This window comes from Thunnus maccoyii, chromosome 3 (genome assembly GCF_910596095.1).
Source record: "Thunnus maccoyii chromosome 3, fThuMac1.1, whole genome shotgun sequence".
Lineage (NCBI taxonomy): Eukaryota > Metazoa > Chordata > Actinopteri > Scombriformes > Scombridae > Thunnus > Thunnus maccoyii.
Genome location: NC_056535.1, coordinates 27,076,233 through 27,098,580, shown reverse-complemented (window position 1 = coordinate 27,098,580; position 22,348 = coordinate 27,076,233). Strand labels below are relative to the sequence as shown.

The 22,348-nt window shown below is 39.5% G+C and overlaps 1 protein-coding gene across 1 annotated transcript in view; it reads left to right on the top strand.

The window, feature by feature from the left end:
• LOC121892485 (plexin-A2-like) overlaps positions 1-22,348 on the top strand; it is a 67,967-nt gene extending 45,619 nt beyond the window's left edge. Inside the window, exons 14-31 of the mRNA XM_042405484.1 lie at positions 421-557; positions 1,063-1,230; positions 2,942-3,035; positions 5,465-5,704; positions 7,211-7,354; positions 7,851-8,085; positions 8,699-8,841; positions 10,134-10,402; positions 11,943-12,009; positions 12,398-12,544; positions 13,949-14,108; positions 14,901-15,004; positions 16,721-16,817; positions 17,613-17,812; positions 17,945-18,114; positions 19,886-20,098; positions 20,827-20,977; positions 22,014-22,348. Coding sequence (XP_042261418.1) covers positions 421-557; positions 1,063-1,230; positions 2,942-3,035; positions 5,465-5,704; positions 7,211-7,354; positions 7,851-8,085; positions 8,699-8,841; positions 10,134-10,402; positions 11,943-12,009; positions 12,398-12,544; positions 13,949-14,108; positions 14,901-15,004; positions 16,721-16,817; positions 17,613-17,812; positions 17,945-18,114; positions 19,886-20,098; positions 20,827-20,977; positions 22,014-22,109 — 2,835 coding nt within the window. The 3' untranslated portion in view covers positions 22,110-22,348. The remainder of the gene's footprint in view (positions 1-420; positions 558-1,062; positions 1,231-2,941; positions 3,036-5,464; positions 5,705-7,210; positions 7,355-7,850; positions 8,086-8,698; positions 8,842-10,133; positions 10,403-11,942; positions 12,010-12,397; positions 12,545-13,948; positions 14,109-14,900; positions 15,005-16,720; positions 16,818-17,612; positions 17,813-17,944; positions 18,115-19,885; positions 20,099-20,826; positions 20,978-22,013) is intronic.

Genomic DNA, 22,348 nt, shown 5'->3' with positions numbered 1-22,348 from the left:
GACTTGAAGAAGGGTTTTTTGTGCAACAAAGATTGTGCATATGAGAGTTTAAAACATAATTATGAAGGTCTTTTCTAATGGTTTGTTCAATGTGTTTTCACTTTATGGCTAATAAGAAGACGGGCGTACTGTACTGCACTTGAGCCGAGAGCTATTTTTGTTTGCTTTTGATAATGTGCTGTTTTATTAGTATTTTTTACAGTCCTTTTCAATAGGGGTCTTTCTTTATCAACTATATTTTTCTCTCTTCAAAGAAGTGTTTTGGTCTACCTTTTTTTTTAAAACATTTTTGGAGTTTACTTTTTTGTTGGTTTATTCAGCCAAGGACAGTTTTTCAGAATCAGACAAATAACAAGACATACTGCACTCTGTGTTTGTCCAATATTGGATAAAGTATTAATGAATTTTGGTTCTCGACAGACCCCTTCGATGCTGGCACTGACCCCAGGCAGAGGACCTGAGTCTGGGGGCACCAAGGTCACCATTGTCGGAGAGAACCTGGGCGCTGGCAGCACTGTTAATGTGTACTTTGGTAATCAGACCTGTGAGCTATACAGGTGAGTCAGAAGACAACTATCTTTACTCAAGTTCCTTAAGACTCCAGATTCACAAGTGAGACTGCCTCCACAATATTAAACATTTAACTTTCTCTGTGCTCAATGAAGCACAGTAAGAGATCACTCTATTTAAAGAAACCCACTTTAGATACAATTAAGTGTCAGTAAAATAAAATGAAAAGTCTTGTGATGAAACCCACAGTGGTAGGTATTGTTCTCTGTGTATTTATAGATATCTATTTAAAGTTCAAAATGCCTCACATGTTATGAGTCAGGAGGGTTAGGCGAGCAAGCCATTAGCTAGAGCACCCTCTAATTACAGCGTTCCATCCCTAATGTGTCTGTAACGACGAAGAGATGGGACAGACTATAATGAATCCTTTCCCCTCATGGTAATGTGCATGGCTCATAACTGTGTGAAGCCAGGGATTTGCCGCTGTAGCAGCGACTGGGCAGAGTCACAATCAAAGGGATGAATAAATCCCTCTTTTGGTACTCCCACCAGGAGGACCATGTCAGAGATTGTATGCTTCTCTGCACCGTCGGTGACTGGAGCAGGACCAGTGCAAGTTAGTCTGAGTGTTGACCGGGCCAAGCTTCCTGGGAGTCTGGCCTTTGAGTACATAGAAGACCCCACGGTCCAGCGCATTGAACCCCTTTGGAGCATCACCAGGTAACACTAAACAATACAGTACTGCACATACACCGACACCAGCCAGATTACAGTTGTTGAGATCACTTCAACACGTCCGAGTCAAAAAGACATGCAAGTCTGGGCACTGTTTCACATAAGTGATTTGCAAGCACTGCTTACTGGCAAATTGCAAATATTAGCAGTGTTAAGTTTCACAAATGATTGTCGTTTGCAAATTGCAGAAAATTTGAGAGTCCCCCAGGGCTCTCACATGCTCATGCGTGGGTCACAAGTATGGTGTTTGTTTTAATTTGAGAAACATGCCCAAATTAATGTGAAACGAAATGAAATGCATGGCCCTAGGTTGATTTGAGACTCAGAATAAGCGTGAATGGGCGTCTGAGCTTCTCTTCACAGAGCACTATTTACAGTTTTTCTGTATTTCTGATTTTCACAAAGTAATGTCATCTGAAATTGTCTAAATGTCCAAACATATCCAATAATGCATGCAGGTTAAAAACAAACCATTTCTACAAGTGCCTCTTTTCAATGTGTTTTTCTCAAAGGAGGTATGACACAAGTTCAGTAGTATACTTTCCAATAAAAATCTAATCTTATAAAAAAAAATCTGCTTGAATATGGCTTTCTGCCTAGTGCAGATTATCACAATGTCAGGCAATCTGTGAGTTAGCCAGCAGAGTTAGGATTACAGGCAGAGTGATGCAAAGAACTGAGGTGATTGGTAGTCGCCGATAACAAGGTTATTAAATGACAAAATCTAATCTGTAATCACAACAAGGCGACTAATATAAGGAAAAGAAAATCTGTGTTCAAAGAAGTACTTTTATTTATGCTGTATTTCATCACAGATTTGACATGAATAAGTGTGATGCTGCTAAATTTACAGTGCAGGAGAATTTGCCGCATAAACATTTCTATCACACTTGAAAGGTGCATTACCTGTATTCCACTAAATAAAAGATGGCACTTAATTTGGGTTCGGGTGGGATTACCCAGCACTACGTCCCTGCAGATTAGACTTCAGAGAAACACCCTGGCCCTCAGCCTAGTGACAGGAGGAGCTTTGTGGAGCTGCAATCAAGAGCCCTCATCACGAATGTGCAGTCCCACTATGTGGCCCTACAAGCTTAGGTAGCCTTTGAAGTGTGAGAAGAGAAGGATTGGCACTCTGTCAGGCTGACTAGACTGGCCAGTTTTTTTTTTCCTTTTACACCATTTTTCACTTGTTCTCTCTCATATTATCCCCTCCTTTGTCTCTCCCTCTCTACTTCCCAATTCCATACTCATATAGTGTTTTAAACTCACACTGCAGCACAGGTTATGCAAAGATTAGAGAGTGTTGTTTATTTTAATCACATCTAGCGCAGATATGTAAACAAGCAGCACCTGTATTCATGCTATGCCAGCCTCACAGTCGTGGATGAATATAAAATAGCAGCCAGCTGGTTCGCCGTTTGATCTGGCTCTTCTGCCCAATAACAAAGAGCGAGCTGCCATGCCAGCTATACCTCCTCAAACCTGCATTAATGCAGTTTCTCTCTAAAATGTTGGGTTTGCAAGTTAAAAAGATTGATCTCTCTGCAGTCGTCACTCTAATTAAATCATGTTGAAAAGGCAATTTGAGTTTTACATATGAGCCTACCTGGAGCTAGGGTAGTGCACTTGCATGTGTTATTGACCAATAATTCTTGTTACTAAAGCAATAAAAATGTTCCTTCCTTCTTACCAGTGGACACACCACCCTGACAGTGACTGGAACCAACCTGGATGTAGTTCAGGAGCCGCGGGTCAGAGTAAAATATGCCGGCCACGAATCTGTCAATGTGAGTGTGGCATCTGCTAATATACTGCACTCAACCTTTATTGACATTGCTTACTCAAGCTGATAGAAAATGGCACGTTAAAGTTGTTCTTTATTGATGGTTTGCTCTGATGTAACAAGGTAGATTCAGTGCTGTGGTTCATTTACTACTTTCTGTCTTTGCATACTGATCTATACTGACTCATTTTTAAACATGTAGCCTCAAGTGTTTATGCAGTTTAATACACAAAAACGTGTTTTTTAAACTCATGATAGGGTGACAGGTTAGTTTAGTTTTGAGAACTAAATATTGTATATATATATAGACCTGCCAAAGTGTGAAGTCAGAAAAACATACTGTCTAGTTACCAAGCAGCCTGGAGGATGGATAGCAAATTAACTAACAGTAGCTTGACCTATGTCGGAAAAATATAATGGGGCAACAGTTTGTAAAATGTCATTGTTGCTGTGGCTGTAATAATAAAGCCATACATAAACAAAGGGGTTAGAAAGAGGTTGCATATAGAATGGTTCATTCCAAAATGACATTTTGAAAACTGACATGGAAGTACAATTCAGTTTCGGCAGGTGATTTATGGTGCTGATTCTGCTTGCCTGAGCTCCTCGGGCAGGTTGCTTCAGATTGATTGATTGTTCCAAAGTGTTGGAGCCCCGATGGCAAGTCACCTTTAGCCCCAAGTTTTCCACTTTGGACCAGTCAGGGATAATGCCTGAGGATCTGAGACTGCACAGTGGCTGAAGGAGGGTTGAAATTTATGGAGGGAACTTTTAGCTAGACCTTGAAATAGGTCAATATAATCTTAAAATCTATTCTAAACAGGTATCAAATGAGGACATTTAATGGAGGAGAATATTAAACTTTTAACAGATGACAGAAATAGAATGATATGATTGTGTGCTAGTACCAGTTGCAGATTTTCAAGACATTTTTTATTTATGCCAAAATAAGAGCAGAAAACAAGGTAAATATGTAAGGGATAATGTATAGCGAGCGGGTCATTACTGTGAAAAGAACCCCGACAGGGCGATGCAGGACCCCTAACCCTAACCCTAACCCTAACCCTATCCCTTACATAGTATTACTAGATCAACTAATTATATATATCTCAGTTTGGGAAAAAATATTCTCAGTTTATAAACTTGTAAACATTTCTCATTTTTCCTTTGAACAACAGAGAACGTATACTGCATATCACAGAGGCTTTCCTTAAAAGGGGCAAGGCCATTCGTGTCTCTGTTTAAGCAGGTATATCTGTATTGTTGGCATAAATGAAAGAAAAGCTGTATTTAAAAATATTAACAGGTGGAGGCATGTAAAAGAAAAACAAGATAAGGAAACTGACAATTTAAGAACTTTAAATGTAATTTGTGTTGAGGAGGGGTTTTTTTCAGTAGCCAATGTTGTGTGTGTGAGGGGTAAGCCCTAAGCCAATTAAATGGTGTGTTAATGATGCCTGCCCAGAATTTGAGCCAGTCAATTAAAACTGCATGTTCTACAGTGTCACTGGCAGCGCTGAGCTCTAAAGGGATTAAAGCTGAACTTTGACCTGAATCAGCTGCTAAAAGAGGGCCATTGGCAAATTTAATGAGGGCAGTCACTTTATCCACATATCTCCAAAACATAACTTGAATTGCTAAAAAAAAAAAATGTTTTGAATTACAAAAGAAGTTAATTGACTTGAAACAACTTTCTGTGAAACCTTAGATAAAAAGAGAAGCTTAGAAACTGGCCTGGAGCTAGCTGAATTTAAGGGATCTGGTTGATTTTGAGGAGGAGATTGAAGAACTGCAGAAGAGAAAGGAAGGCAACATGCCAATTTCAAAGAGCTATTCGTTAATGACAAATTACCAAAACACAACAGCGGCGACGATGACCTCTTTTAGGAATTTGGTATTCATCAAGCGAGTGACAGCTAATGTGGATAGCTTCATATGACACACAGTTTCTGGTAGATATGCCTGAAAAATGGATTCAAAACAGATAAAAACATTGCCTCTCAACATATGACCCAGCTAAGGATTGATTTTAAGTCCTTTCACGGTTAAGTATAGTGTCATATTACTGAAAATAGTAACTCTATTACATCTGTTCAGAAAATTCTTAAAGATCCCCTCCAGACATGTATTAAGACATATAAAAATATTCTGCTTGGAACAATAATGTGTGGCTGATATATTTTTTTTCTAGAAAAAAAGTATAATTACCATGATAAAATCCTTAAAATGGCATCTACTCCTTCTCCCTCATGAAAAATTCAAGAATCTATAAATGTGTAAATATATCTCAGAGGTTTCACAACTAGACACAAGATGTCTCCTACTTCAGTGTAAAGTCCATTTTCTGAAATGTCTCATGTCTTAGGTCTGGTTGTGCCGACTGTATGTACTGTGACACCTGTAACATGGACACCTGATTTGATTTCTTTCCAGGTGTGCAAAGTGCTGAACACAACCACCATCAGCTGCTTTGCTCCCTCTCTGAAGGCAGAGTACACAGCAGACCAGGAGACGATCAAACACGTGGACGAATTCGGCTTCGTCTTCAACAACGTCCAAGCTCTGCTCACTTACAACAACACAAGCTTTGTCTACTACCCCAACCCTTACCTGGAGCCTCTCAGCCTATCCGGCGTTCTGGAGCAGAAACCTGGTGCTCCAATCATACTCAAAGTAAGTTAGAGAAGATTTGACATGCTATTGCTATTATGGCTTCATTTTTTGGATTTTACTGCAATAGAAAGAAAGGAATTCCCAAGCTAGTAACGTACAATGATTAAATGATAAATCTTATCCTATCTGATCCAATCTGATTTTAGTCCTGCCACATGAAATATCTAATCAAATTAATTTTACTGGCTTACTATAAACATTGTAAACAAATGAGAAAATATTGGCTATTACTGGTAGCTTCTACAGTCTGTGTTTTTCTGAAAACAATATTTCACATGACATTCCCTGTAAACTCTTTTTACGCCATGTACCATCACTAGGAACTTGAATTTTTAGCTCTGCTTACTGTGGAGAGACAGCATTTGCTTGTGTGGTGAAGCAATCTGCTTGTGTTAGTAAAATAATTTAGCAAAATATGACTTTATGGTTCACAGCGTAGGGTAGACCGTAAAGTCCGGCTGCCAATATTCTCCAAGATGGTTGATTACTGTAATCATACTAATGGCTTGAAATGACATATTCATCATAATTCATTATAATCATTTATTGAGTTTAAAATGCTGCCCATAAGATCTTCAATTACACAAAAAGGATAATGCTTTATTTTAAAGGTCCTTTAAGTTTATACTAAGTTCCTGGAAATTTTTGGAGTAATTTGCAGGTATTTAAAAGGTAATTTGTAAAAATTACCTTTGACATTTTACAGAGAGAGTGGTGCAATTTGGTACAAATTATAAGACAAAAACTTAAAAAGATTTAAGTTGGTTTAGTTGGTAAGTACGCACTCATATTGGTGTCCATACATAGTTGTTCATTTTGCAAAAATTCTTTAAATTAGATTCTTAACAATCCTTTAACTGACAGAAAATACTTCAATCATTTCCTGAAAGTAGCTGCTGTTAATTTTTAGGACATTTCTTTAAAAGAGTTATGTAATTTGGTAGTATAGTTTTTAGGAAAAAAATTGATTTGATAATACGTAGTTTGACACACAAAACCAAACACTGAAAACTTACAAAACTAAACCTTTTTCATTTTTTTATGCTTTGTACCAAACCACTCTCTCTACAAAAAGTCCTAAAAATGAATTGTTAAATACCTGAAATTACCAGGAAATTAGTATAAAATTAAGGGACCTGTAAAATAAAGCGATACCAAAAAAAAAAAGAAGTAGTGCTACAAAACAGAAGCCTTGTGGAAACAAATTAAAAGCCAACAAGCTACATGGGGTAAAAACCCACAATGCTGCCATGCCAGTTAACCAGACGTGAACATTATTACTTTGTATTTTTGCCAGGTCACTTGGCATTACACACAAGTGTGCAGTAGCAGAGGTTACTGCACAGTAGAGAAAGACCATTTCATGATGGGGATGCTCATATGAAGCATCCACATGCTTACATGATCAATCAGTGCTGTTAAATTAGTTCAGTTTTTTCTCCACACACTTTATACTGTAGGATTTACTGATATTTTCTTCATTTTGTTTCCTTATCATTGTTGCAGGGACGTAACCTGGTGCCATCTGCATCTGGTGGAGCCAGGCTGAATTACACAGTGTTGATTGGAGATACGCCCTGTTCGCTCACTGTGTCTGACACACAGTTACTCTGTGAACCACCAAACCTCACTGGGCAGCACAAAGTCCTGGTCAGTCTACCAGTGTTTCTGTCTGTCCGGCACTTTTCTGTCTCTTAATGCATCTGATTGCCTGTCTGCTAGGATGTGGGTCACCGTCTGTGGGTCAATGCTCGTCTGTACGTCACTGTGTTTGTGGGTCACCGACAGGCTTTCAGTTGAGTTGCTGTCTTTCTGTCATTGTCTGTCACTCATGGTCTGGTAGGTTCCCAATTACAGCACATTGCCCTCCAGAATTATTGACAGGCACCCTTGCAAATAATGAGAAAACAGCTGTAAGAAGAAAACTAAGCTTTTGTGCTTGACACTTTTAAAAATGATCTCATTTAAAGGCAGTTGTTCAGGAAAATGGTCCATTGCTTGATTGTATTTTTTAAATTCAGCTACTTTTGATGAGTGATTTTTTTCCTTTGTTCCGTGTAATTATCTCATCTTTGTTAATATTTTCAGCATTGTTTTGAAGCACTGCGCTTGTAACTGTATTTTTGTTCATCCTGACTTTGTCCAGGTCCAAGTAGGAGGACTTCACATCTCTCCAGGAGAAGTTCACATCCGGTCTGACAGCTTGCTCACCCTTCCTGCCATCTTCAGCATCACAGCTGGAGGAGGGCTGCTCCTCATCATTGTCATCATAGTCCTACTTGCCTACAGACGAAAGTCACATGAGAACGACCTCACTCTGAAGCGCCTGCAGATGCAGATGGACAATCTGGAGTCTCGGGTGGCTCTGGAGTGCAAGGAAGGTGAGTTAGACCGACTGACGTAGGAGATGAAACTATCATAAAACTATCATAAATCCTGTTGAGTAAAAATCACACTCCAAAAGAAAAATCTTATTCGTAGTTGCATTATAGCGCCATCTGTTGAGAACTGATGTTTTGACAGATGTTTTTAACACTTATGCAGTACATATTTATTAGCTGGAGAATGACTGATGGACTAGAGGGACGTAATTTATGATAGCAAACGATGGATTTGTTATTTTAAAGCTGTAAAAGTTTGGTTACATTTTTTACACCACTACTACTACTACTGCACAAGAAAATGTACCTGTTTGTATTTTGAATTGTAATATGGTCATTAAGTTTGTCACAACAACTCTACAGTTTGTTGTTTGTTTCTACTCTTGATATTAAATACGCTGCAAGATACATTATGAACTGTACAATCTTACAAACACATGAATGTCAGGGCATCTCCTTCAAATATGGCTTTTAAGTTTTCATTTGGACTACCTCCCTCAGCCAAGAAAGGATAATAAAATGCTTTTTAAAGGTTACTATGATAAACTGCTAAAATGTTTGACATGACAAAATGTTTGGTAAAATATTTAATACACCTCTCTGCTTTATGCAGCCTTTGCAGAACTGCAAACAGACATCAACGAGTTAACAAGTGATCTGGACAGAGCTGGCATCCCCTACCTGGACTATCGTACCTACTCCATGAGGGTTCTCTTCCCTGGCATCGATGATCACCCTGTGCTCCGAGAGCTGGAGGTGAGGAATCTAAAACAGGGCTACTCAATACTCGAATCCAGTTCCAACCACTTTTCTGACGTCTTGACCTTAAGGCTCCAGTATACTCCAAAGTAAATTGATTTCGGCTTGTTGGCAAGAGCTGTCAAAGTGCTGTCGAACAGAGCAGTGTGAGCAAATGCCAGTCTACTCAGCGCGGTTTGAGGAGTTTGTTTAATGGTGTTCTCACCAGCTGAAGGAGCTTGTGAGTGGAGTTTGCAGTCTCAGCATGCACCTACTTTATTTTGAGGAAAACTTTTCTTAGTCTCTGCAAACTCATCTTGACCTTTTACATTCTAAACTTAAGTTTTCAGAAAATTAGTTTTCTGGATATTATATAGTTGTTCTCTACATATTTTCAGTGTACTATCTCTTATGTCAAAATCCTATGCATGTATCAATTTTGCACTACGGAGGTCCAACAGATACATGTATATTTCAGTTAATCTGTAAGAATTGTTTTTACATTTCCAAGGACTATTCTTTGCCTATTTTGTCTCGGTCTTGAGAATGATTTGTTTTGTTCTGATCTTTGCATCAGTTGCATCAGGATCTCATAGTCCTCATTTTGTCTATAACTCAAGGGGGCCTGGTGTTAAAATTTACATTGACTTGGCCAAGATTTTTTTTTTTATCATTGTTCTGATCTCAAGGGTTAAATTCTGAAGCACTTAATATCCAATTTTGAAGAAAGTCTGATGACAAATCATTTGCCTTTTCATTATTTGTGGAACAATATATCACGTAGGCAAGGTGAAAATTGGGTTGTTGTTGCCAATTACAGCTGGTTTAATCAAGACATTATTATGATTATTATGATGATTTCAAAAGCCTCTCTGATTGCACTTACAACACTATCACCTTTTTCATCAAAGTAAAAAGTCTTTCAGTTTTTGCAGGAATTAAGATAGGTTTATATATATTCTCAGACTGAATCAGATAGATGTAGCAACTGTAAAGCAAAAGCTTTACAGTGGTGTGTCAGGATTTGCACATGAGGGTTAGTCACTGCCACTGAGCTAAGCCTGTGGCCACACCAGTGGTTCTATTTGCACACATGCCTTGAAATGGTTTGTTGGTTTATTAGCATGATTGCAAATGGTGCATTTGTCAGATCAGCAATTTTACATAAGGATTTTTGTGTATATTTCATTCTGTTTTCACATTCCTTCTATGTTATGACTTTTCTCATCGTTGAGTGAGTATTATCTAATGAGCGTGATCGTCTTTGTGTGTGTTTGCTAAAATGCATGATGTGTGTATGATGCGTGAAGGTGCCGGGGAGCGGACAGGCGAACGTGGAGAAAGCCTTGAAGCAGTTTGCTCAGCTGGTGAATAACAAGGTTTTTCTGCTGACATTCATCCGTACACTGGAGCTGCAGCGCTCCTTCTCCATGCGTGACCGTGGCTACGTTGCCTCGCTTATCATGACTGCACTGCAGGGACGGCTGGAGTACGCTACAGATATCCTCAAACACCTGCTGTCAGACCTTATAGAACGCAACCTGGAGAGCAAGAACCACCCCAAACTACTCCTGCGCAGGTAAACCAGCAGTAATACACTGTTGCAAAAAGTTGTATTACAAAAATCTTTACAAAGTGAAACAATGTTTTTAATTTTGTGGCGGTCATTTTGGAATAGTGTGTATCATTTTGTTCTGCTGAATATCTCACTTCAACTTGAAGGTTAAGCACTTCATAGGTAAGAAGTTAAGATCATAAAAAAAGCTCTGATTTTGAGGACAAGATCATGTATGTCCAAATAATTACTTGTGAATTTCAGGGCCGAAACCTGGACTTGGAATAAAACCCCACAGTTTCTTCCTCACATTCTCTGTCCATATTTTCCATTGTGGTCAGAGGATTTAAACTAGAGGCCTTTTCTGTCACAAACCTGACCAATTCTGATCAGCGCTTCTTATCTTTTGGCATAGATAATTCCTTTGTGCATTGTTCTTTCCAGCCCAGTTACCACACTTTTGATGGATGAGTAACTAGGCCAGCAAAGGAAAGCCCACCTCTGTTCAGCTTTGTTTTGTTCAGCGGCGTGAAACAGCCGTTACCAGTCTGAGAAACAGGCCTGCCTGAGCAGACAGGTGAAAGACAGGAGCAGTAAAAGTGATAGAGAGTGGGAAGGACTGGCAGAGGAAGAGAACCTAATGGGAAAGAGTGAGTGCAGCGGCGGCAGAGTCGTTGTCAGTCTGACTTATCTTCTGTGTGCCACTCATGAAACATTCAGCTGTAGCTCACGTTTCTTCCCCCCGTCACCTCTCCTCTCCTCCCTTCTCTCGCCTCTCTCCCTCTTTCCTCCACCTCTGGTTATCTGCCGATTGTTTTCCCGGTGCTGAGACTGGCCTACTGAATGTTTCATGAGGTTTTTTTTTTCTTTTTTTCTTTTTTTTTTTTTTTGAAAAAGAGGGCTCTCTCAATCTGAAGCACTCATTAAATATAAGGATGAGTTCACATGGGAGCCGGTACAACGAGAACTTCTTAGCCCAAACATGCTGTTCTCTAAAATTTAATGGGACGTCATCAACATATGCATCAATACAGGTTAGGGTTGAAATGCAGGTAAGGACCAAAAAAGAGTGACAGAGAGACAGCAGTTTAGGGAAGGAAAGAGGCTGGTGGCTATAATGCTGCAGGCTTTGGATCAGATTAAAAAGGGCTCATGCACCATTTTAAAGGTACTATTACATGATTTAATGGATTTACTACAGTAAATCATAAAGTCTTTCCCATCTGGACACATGCTAACTAGCTAAGTGCAGAAACAGTGAGGAAGAAACAGACTTCAAGGACTTGAAGCAGACATATAAGTTGCTTTTGCACAATTATGTCATGACCCAAATATGTTGTGCATTAGCAGCACTTTACTACTGTATACTGGAGCGTGTGTCCTTTGAGACCGAGCGCCTGAGTAAGGATGTTATTTCTCTGTAAACTCTCCATGTCATGTTTTTTGGTTCCAACAATGTCAGGCTCTTCTACGTCTTAAGTTATAAAAGAATAATCAGAGCACTCCAGCGCTCTGTGGAACGTCTCTTGCTAACAAATGAGTGTGCTTTCTTCCTGTCTTGCAGAACAGAGTCGGTGGCAGAGAAGATGCTGACAAATTGGTTTGCCTTCTTGCTCCACAAATTTCTCAAGGTAAAAAGAAATCTCTCTCACACCTTATCGCTACAGGTGTCATCGTGATATACCGTGACAATGCTTCTTAAAATTATTAGCATTGATTTTGAAATAGACTGCAATGTTCCTTTTTGTTGTAGATGTCATTTTAACTGTCTGATATTGACGTGTTTCATGGACATTGTGGAGCGATAATGGTTACCTGTGGGGTCACATATATCTCCAGCTTTGCGATTCAAAAGGACAGAAAGCTGTTTTATTATGTCTGATGTGTCATGCTCTACTTCCTGAATCTCATCGTCTGCGCTGATGAATACCAATCTCTCTCCCTCCACTTCTTTCCTATGTTTTATTTTCTTTTCTCCCACCTTCCACTCTAATCCCTGGGTTGCCTTCCAAAACAAAGGAGTGTGCTGGCGAGCCTCTCTTCATGCTTTTCTGTGCCATCAAACAACAAATGGAGAAGGGACCCATAGACTCCATCACTGGAGAGGCACGCTATTCCCTCAGTGAGGACAAGCTCATCCGACAGCAGATTGAATACAAGACACTGGTGAGTCACAAAGACATTAATTAAAAAAAATAAATAAATAAAATAAAGTCCAAAATGTTGTCTGTATTAATTTTTGTACATCTCTTGGCTAATAGCCTTGACAAATCAACAGAAACGTGGGATGTGTCTAGGCTGTGGTTGTAATTTTACAAATCCTTTGAATATCTGGATAGTTTCAATTTCAATTCAACATAACATTAGTGGACAAATAATCTTGTATAGCCAGATGTCCATAGTATCAACCTGAGAAAGCTCTTGAGAATGTTTGTCAAAGCAAATTTAGAAAACCAGACCCTGATTCAACTATATACCCAGATAGGTGTGAGTCCAGCAATACAAACCTCTACAGTAAGAGTAAAAACCACTACTTTCTATTATATTACTATGCATTTGTCTACATTTTCTTCCTCGACAAATTCGAAATGTTAATTCCCTGTAATGCTAATGCTAATTCCCTGTACACTGCAGTCCTTGTCACCGCTAACTCCCACAGTTGGCCTGTGAAGGGTGTCGACTGCCATGTGTATCCTCTGAGCTTCACTGATAATAGTATAACACTATAATAGATTCATGCTATCACTTCCAGATCCCAACCCCCTACACACAAACACCCTGACCAATCAAAAGGAGTTATTAGTACAGAAATAAGTATGTGATCCCTCATTGGCTTCCCAACAGTGAAAACTCTCAGTTGTTGTCAATGGATGGAAATTGTAAGCTGCCTATGATTGATCCTGGGTTACTATGTCCACTAATTTGATTGATTCATAATATAACCACAGCTGTGTCTTGGCCCTTTTCTTACCAACTTCAGAGGTTTAAGTTCTCCAGACCTCATGTACTTTAACAGGACAGAGGTCTGGCTATGCAAATTAGTGGACAAATAATGAAACAGAATGAAGAACTGATAAAATGATCACAAATAATGAGTCATTCTCTGCAGTCTAAAAAAACTGGACTGGTGTATGCTCATTCTAATCAGTAAGGAGTTTGAAAAGTTTCACACATGGTAGGGCTACCTGTATAACAAAACACGCCTCTCTCCTTTACCTTTTACCTTAAGATGGCTGGGTTCCTCCACCAGCCCATCAGAATATTTTCTCCCTCAGGCTTTTGCGCCAAAGCAGAACCAACCAGCGACAGGATGATACCTCTCTGAACGCCATGTCGGAGAGTCTGAGAGACTGTGTCTCATTACTTGTTTAATGCCCCTGCAAGAACTGCACAGCCACATCCTGGAGGTGTGAAATTACATTTCTGGCCAAGATCCTGTCCACCAGGACAGTTTGGTGAGGAGTAGGTAATGAAAGGACTTTCCTAGCAAGCAACACCTTTCTCTCTGACTCTTTTCTCTTACTCCCTCTACCCCCCCTCCTCCTCTCTTTCGCTATCCTGGATCCCCAGACGCTGAGCTGTGTGAACCCTGACAATGAGAACAGCCCAGAAATCCCCGTCAAGGTGCTCAACTGTGACACCATTACCCAGGTAAAGGAGAAGATCCTGGATGCGGTGTACAAGAATATGCCCTACTCACAGCGACCACGAGCTGCAGACATGGACCTAGGTGAGGCTGCACTAGTTGCAGTTGTACTGTGTAAAATTGACTGTAAAATGCACATGGCACATGTTGGAATAATGACAGGAGAAAAATACAAGTGAGAGTGGGCATTAAAGCCCCCTGAGGCAAATTTGTTATTTGTGATATTGGGCTATACAAATAAAATTGACGTGTCAGGGGGGTTGTTTCACTGAAGACATATGACATCAACAGAGAGCTCAACACCAGTTTCTGGAGGACAACCCCCTCCCCATACCTGTTTACAGCCCTAATCAGAGTAACACTCACCAACACTGACGTTAAACCTTACTGACAGTACACCTACACTCAGGCTTACGCCCACAACATGTCATGCAATACCGAATGACTCGGCACAAATCCAGCTGACATGCACCTTCAAAGGGAGTAAATAAGATACCTTGTAGGTAGTCTCTGATATTTCTTTGGGTTAGTAGTTTTATACCTTAAGGGGCTTTTACAGGTTAGTGATTTGCAGAGGATCAGTTTTTCCTTGTTGCTTTGGGCAGCTTAAATACTTGTGAAGGCACTGTGTCATTTGTGCTTTGCTCACAGAATAACTTTAATTGTCAAGTAGAAATATACAGGAAACTGTTTTGGTGACATTTTGGCTATCACAGAAGAAACTTACACAGTACACAAAGACAACATGACCTGAAAGTGACAGCGCAAGACAAATGATGGACATTAGACAATATGTAAATGTCAGACACTTGGGATACAAACATTCCCCAAAATGCCGTATGTCACACATTCACTATTGATTGTATTTTTCTACAGAGTGGCGGCAGGGCAGAACAGCTCGTGTGGTCCTCCAGGATGAGGACATCACCACCAAGATAGAGAGCGACTGGAAGAGACTTAACACACTCATGCACTACCAGGTCGGTTAATAACATTAACACTAGGGCTGCAACTGTTGATGAAACTGCCGATCATTTGCTTGATTAATTGGTTTATAATGCAAGAAAAAGAGCTCAACAGGCTGTAGAGACACATTCAAATTGCTCGTTTTCAATCGGCAATGATATATAACAGAGACTCAGTCGACTTATTGTTTCAGCTTACAAAATTCAGTTGTTCAAGGGCATTACAGCAGATATTGTTGATGAAGGACAGCACATTACTTATTCATATTCATATCAACCTCCTCACCCAAGCTAACCTTTTTTCAACCTCCTGGCCATAAGCACGCTTATTCAACCGAACATGCACTTGTGTGCCTGTGTCTTTTACACCATCTATTTTTCAGCCATAAATACAACTACACAGGTCACCAACCTTGGATGAGTCATCCTGCTCCTTTGTCAGTCAGTGCCTTTGTCTATGAGCTTTGGGCCAACTGTACTGCTCGCTTACAGCCAACATTTCAGTGTAGTATACTTTTGTTCAAACAAAGACAGAAATAAAGACAAAGGAAATCTGCATTTGCTGCACTAAGAGCATGTTTTGACAAGAGAGGAAAGTACTCCCTCTTATCTGTCAAGGAGATAAACAAATTGCGCTCTTTCATTTTTAATCTCTCTGCAAGATGTGGAAATGTTTGTTCTGTTGCAAAGCTGGATTTGTATTACTTACATCCATAGCTCATGCAGAACAGTAGCAGGAATTTAGCTCACGCTGTGAATGACCTTGCGTCATCTGCCAAACAACCACTGTATATTTACCTGGAACAATTACACAAACGTATTGTTCGACCAGCATGTACATTGTGCCACTGCTGAGCCATTTTAACTTCAAAACATTCAGCTCCATTCAAGCAAACACATACATATTTCACTATGATTGATACTTGTGGGTACGGTGGTGTAGGTTTAGGTTCCAGTAATACTGCATGCATTAGGCTACCATCTCATTAGCCTTTTCTACACAATTAGGTAATTTTGAGTTTTAGAAGGGATAAGTCCTGCTTAAATGGTTTAATCTAAGATGAGAAGCAGTTGATTTAGCAGTATAGAAATTGTCTCTGATAGTAACAAGTTGCTGAACCTTAAATGAGAAAAGCAGTCCCAAACAACATATTTAAAGCCATAAAGAAATATATGTTAACAATCTTAAATGGGTTTAAAGTTGACTGTTAGTGTGTGGTAAACCCAGGTTTTATTTTTTCACACTGACTGTCACCATCGCCCATCTGAATTATAGTGCAGAGGATTTCTACTTTTCTTACTGAAATCTTGTTGATTACAGGTTTACTTAAAGTTTGAAGGTTGACAGTTAAAATAAGTTTATTTTGACTTCAAGTTTGAGGAAATCCATCCATACGGATATTCTGATTAGGATAAGTTTGGTTCTATTTGGTAGCTGAGGCTGTTGCAATCAATGCTGTGTTATTTTATGTATTTCTCTCTAGCTGATGTCATGGCAGATGTCTATGTGTCTAGATGTTTTGAACTAATGGCTAACCCTTTCTAAGTTGATTGTAAGTTTTGCAGGGACTCAATTGAAAGATATTCAAAACTTCTGAACTATAATTTCACAAATCCCGATTTTTAAAATGAAACGATTTTTTAAATTCCAGCCATGGTTTCTTTTTGACCCAACAGCTGCAAGCAACCATCTGATAAAAATAATAGACAGGCTTTACCTTTATCTTCCAGGTGTCTGAGCGCTGTGTGGTGGCCTTGGTGCCAAAACAGATGTCCTCTTTCAACATTCCTTCCTCGGCCAGCTTCCCACGCAGTATCAGCAGATACGGTCAGTACTGTTGAAGAAATACAAATACTTAATATTCATCCAATTTACAGCAGTGGTGCTCCATCTGTTGCTGTCACTCAACAGTCTGTTGTAAGGCACATTAGCAAACACTGTTATATAGCACATTAAACAAAGAGATGCTATGTGGGTATCCTAAATATTTGAATTATACAAAATTAAGACAAATTCTGTCCTTTAAAACAACTTTGTGCAAATACACCTATTTTTCACACAAGCAGATAAAATGTGTATTTTTTAAATTATCCCCAATGTGGTGTTGTTGTTCTTGTTAAAAACGAAAAAAAAGAAAAAGATTCCTGTAAACCACGTTCCTGACTGATCTAAAATGGAAACTACAGCTCAAACTGAACATTTGTACTGGATTTCAAGTGTTTTTTTCTTAAAAAAGAAAATCAACACATATGTGATATCACATGGATTGACAAGAAGAGCAGAGACGAAAAAAACACATAATGACAGAAAATGACGACCCAAGCGTGGATAGAAAGCACGCCTATTACTATGACAACCAATAATATTAATGAGAGCAAATGATTATACAGTCTACACACACACACACACACATCCAACCTGCTTATTTGCAGATTACAACAGAGACAGTCAGCCTTAAACTCAGATCTGAAAAAAGAAATATAACTTTTCTTCGATCTGAGCAGATCTTAAGTCCTTGTTTGACAAACTGTTTATTAATCGAGATACATTCTTTTTTTAGAAACTGCATCTGCAGCAGTTTGGAATACACATTTTTTTTATATCTGACATTTGACCATCTAGGTGTGGATGTACCCTTCCGCTCCACCCCAACCAGCCCGGATAGTCCCCACTCCCGTGTGCCCATGCTGACCCCTGACCTGGAGAGTGGGGTTAAAGTTTGGCACTTAGTCAAGAACCACGACCACGGGGACCAGAAAGAGGGAGACCGTGGCAGCAAGATGGTGTCTGAGATCTATCTGACAAGGCTACTGGCAACAAAGGTGCACTATATTAGAAATATTGTAGCAGCAATTAGCAAATATTGGAGTAAAACAGTGGGAGCATCTGCAATCAACTGCAATGCAACTGAGGTACTAGTGAATAAGTCTTAACTCCATGCATGTTTTCTACAGGGCACACTGCAGAAGTTTGTGGATGACCTTTTTGAGACTCTGTTCAGCACCGTGTGTCGGGGCACCGCCCTGCCTCTAGCAATCAAATACATGTTTGATTTCCTGGACGAGCAGGCCGACAGACACGGCATCCATGACATGGATGTTCGCCATACCTGGAAGAGCAACTGGTGAGAAACAGAGGGAGCCTGACTTATGATTATAAAGCCATCTCACTGTCTTGACAAGAAACTCTCAGTGTAAAAAAGTACAATGAACAGCTTTCTGATTCCTACAGAACACAGAATTTAATTTTCTCATACTCATCACCAACAAAGCAGTCAATGCTCTGAACTATTAAGCCCTTCACACCAGGGTGCACCCTTCGGTCAGACATTAAGTCTTCTTTAAGCTCCTTTAATTTACATTTAAAACTCTGCATATTTTAAAATTTGGAAACCTGACTTGACACCTCACGGTTAACTCAGTGTCAACATTTAGAACTCCAAAGAATATGAGTTTGAATAATTTTACTTGATTCCTCTTTGCACAGTTTTATAACATTTTATTGTTTATTGTTTGAAGCTCTAAATTACAATTTAATTTTAATAGTCTTCTAAACTCATTCTAAATATTGTTCTCATAAATTAAGTGAATTAGAGGAACTTGGTAAACCAAAAGGGAGCATCTTGTACACATTTTGCACATTGTCGGGGCAAATTCACAATAGGATTGCGTGGCTTTTGTGGCAGCTGAATCTGCACAAATGAGACAAAAAGAAACCGTGTAATTCATAAAAAGCACCTGCAAAGGGTGAAATACACCTCAAACTGCACTGCAAAGCAAATAGCGGTGCTCCTTTCCTATTTGCACGTATGTAAGTTAGATAATATGCATACATTTGGTGCAAAATTGGCCCCTTTCTGTGTAAATGAGCCTCATTGCCAAAACAGTGCAATTCACAAAGACCAGCCCGAATTGCCACACACAGTTAGAGTTAAATTATTAGCATCTTCAGAGAGTTGGTGGTAACTGAAGCGCCCTCTCTCCCTCTCTCTTCAAATCTACAAGCTTCTGAGGCATTGAATGATATTGAATTGATATTGAATGATATCATGGGCGAAATCTTCAGTCGAGTAGGGGGGGGAATCAAGTGGGTATGGGGTGGTAGGCTTATCTCAGACTTTCTGGAATCTGTGTGTAACAGCTGACCTGATGTGTAGCAGAACACAGAACATTAATTACTGTCAGATCCCGACCGATCTGGTGTTAATGAAGTTACCGATGCTGTGCTGCGAGTGTAAATACGCATAGCCTCTTTCTCAGTTTGGAGATGCACTTATCGTTTCGGCTGCTGTGTGATGCTGCAGCCAGCTGTGACACACAGCCAGTACTGATGTTTCTGCAAAATCTCGAATACATTCAATGACAACTCATTACTATGAGATTCAGACATTAATCTAACACGTTTCAGACCTGCCTGAGTCACATTAATAGCCGTATTTTGACATTTGACATTTCAATAGATTATGTTATAGATGTGAATTACTAGAGAAGTAAAAGCAACAAAATACATGAAGGTTGGTTTGTGATTGTGGAGAGCTCTGTGTGTGCGTACCTCTGCTAATTAAAGACACAAAATTAGAGGCTTTTGTGCTTTCTGCAGTTTTCATTACAGAACAATCTGTGTGCTGAAATGTGGAGAAACGCCTGAAACATTGAAAACTGCTCCACTCACTCAATCAAACGCAAAACAAAGGCAAATTGCACTCAGCTGCAAAACTTTATGGGTGCGTTTGTGCCATCATATAATTAGTGCAATATCCTTTGTGAATCAGACCTTGAGACAGTGCAGATAGCGGTTGCAATCCGTTCTTTGTGAATTTGTCCCTGACAGTCTTACACTGTTTAAAATCTCTCTCTATACTTCTGTTTCTCTCAAACATTTGTTGTTATCTTTAGCCTGCCCCTGCGCTTCTGGGTGAATGTGATCAAGAATCCCCAGTTTGTCTTTGACATCCATAAGAGCAGCATCACGGACGCCTGTCTGTCAGTGGTGGCCCAAACCTTTATGGACTCTTGCTCAACGTCTGAGCACCGTCTCGGCAAAGACTCACCCTCCACCAAACTACTCTACGCCAAGGACATACCACATTACAAAAGCTGGGTAGAGAGGTGTGTATGTGTGTTTTGTTTGTTTGTGTATACACATGCAAAGATAGCCTTCACAAGAATGAAAAAAATGATTAAAATCCACCAAAATGGCGGATTCTTTGGTGTTTATCATTTCCTATCATTTCCTTCCTGTTAATATTGGCTTAAGGCTGGTTTTTGGAATTATAACTACACAATCCTGTATAAAATGAGATTTTTTTCAATCAGAATTTGCTCTGTTACTATGAGAGGTTGTCATGTGGTGGTAATGGAGCCTTGTCCTTTGTCAGTGCAACTTCAGTGACAAATTAGGAGTGCTTGGTTTGATCCAGCAAATCTCCCTGCTAATGCAATTATGGTAGAATCTTCATGTATAAATGTGATTGCGTTGAGTTATGAATGCAAATCGTGATTTTAATGCAATTAATCATGCAGTCTTATTAGGGCTAGGAGTGACAGGATGAATATGCAGTCAACTGAAGGTTTTCATAAGTACATGAAGCTGTGTTTTATAAGAACAGTGTGCAGGTGGTTCGAAGGTACTGTGAGCGTTACTAAATGACTGAACCTGTGAGTGACACATTTCTTGATTTTTTTCGCCCAAAACACCTCCGATTTACAGGTGTGTTTAACGTTAGATATTCTTTGGCTTTTACAACAACAGGCTCAATCGAAGTGAAGAGAGAAGGTCTGGTATGCATGACTGTGTCCTAGACATTGACTTTGTGTGTGTGTGTGTCTACTCTCAGGTACTATGCTGACATCAACCGCCTGCCTGCCATCAGTGATCAGGATATGAATGCCTATCTGGCTGAACAGGCTCGCCTTCACTCCAGTGAGTTCAACGTGCTCAGTGCCCTCCACGAGATCTACGCTTACGTCAGCAAGTACAGCCAAGAGGTGAGACTGAGTGAACACACGTAGCAACATGGGAATGTGCTGTAGAGGTCCTAGTGGTGTAGTTAGTGAATTTAGCATTTTTTTAATATTAAAGCTGAATATTCATTATGTTAAAAAGGGACTACGTGTAATATGTTGCTCGTAGTGATGCCCCACAGAGAATTATCACCAGACTCCTCTCAGCTTGGTGTTTCAGTTCCTTTCAGCTCATGGATTTGGTTTTCTGGCTTGTAATTTTAGTCTCTCTCAACTGCTTCGTTTCCAGCTGCAGCAGGCAGATGTTTCCAATAAAAAGCTGCGATAAACCTATACACTACCTGCCCAGCACCGAACTGTAGACATAAAACTTTAGAGACTTTCTGGTGAACACAGAGCAGCTTTTAGCAGCTAAAAAGTCAGATATCTTCCTCAGACGTTGGTGGAGATCAAAACAAATCTAAAATTAGACTGAATGCTTTAGGTGGCCACAAACATGATTCCAAATGAATGCTTATTCTGCTTCATGTCAGCTAGATATGTAGATAAGCGATTGTTTGCCAACATGTTTACCATATCAACTTTATATGACGATAGTATGTTACTGTTGTGTTTCAATTATTGTTAGGTCACTAAAAAATATCACAAAATAGTGAAAAATGCCCATCACAGTTTCATAGAACCCAAGGTGATGTTTTCAATTGGTTGTACTGTCAGCCAGCAACCCAAAACTCAAAGTTGGTTTTTTTTGCCTTTTGCCATTTTTTTTTGCCTGATTTAAATGATTAACTGATTACCAAAATAATGGATACCTTTCTGTAAATCAACTAATTCATTAATTAACTGTTTCAGCACTAGTTATAACTGAGATACAGAATTGTACTTTTTGCTAACATACACATATGCATTAAATTCTGATAAATCAAATGGTACAAATAAGTGATCATTTATTGTATGCATAACTGTATTATTCCTATAGCTGACCAATGATATGCCTCATGTCCTTGGTTTCACAGTTTGTGTGCTAATGCACCCATGTGTGTGTGTTTCTTTGTGTTAGATCACAGAGGCACTGGAACAGGATGAACAGGCCCAGAAGCAGAAGTTGGCATATAAAGTGGAGCAGATCATCTCAGCCATGTCTACAGAGAGCTGAGACACACACACACACACAGAGACACACACAGACATACACACACACACTCACTCACTCACATACTATATGCACACACTGTACATGCAAACACACACACATGGAAACATATACTGTTACAGAGGAGTTAAAAGCCCATAGTCAAGGCAAATGACACTCACATGTGTACATCATGTGCATGTGTGCACATTTACATTCACACGTAAAACACACATATTCACAACCTTTATGGACCTACTGTA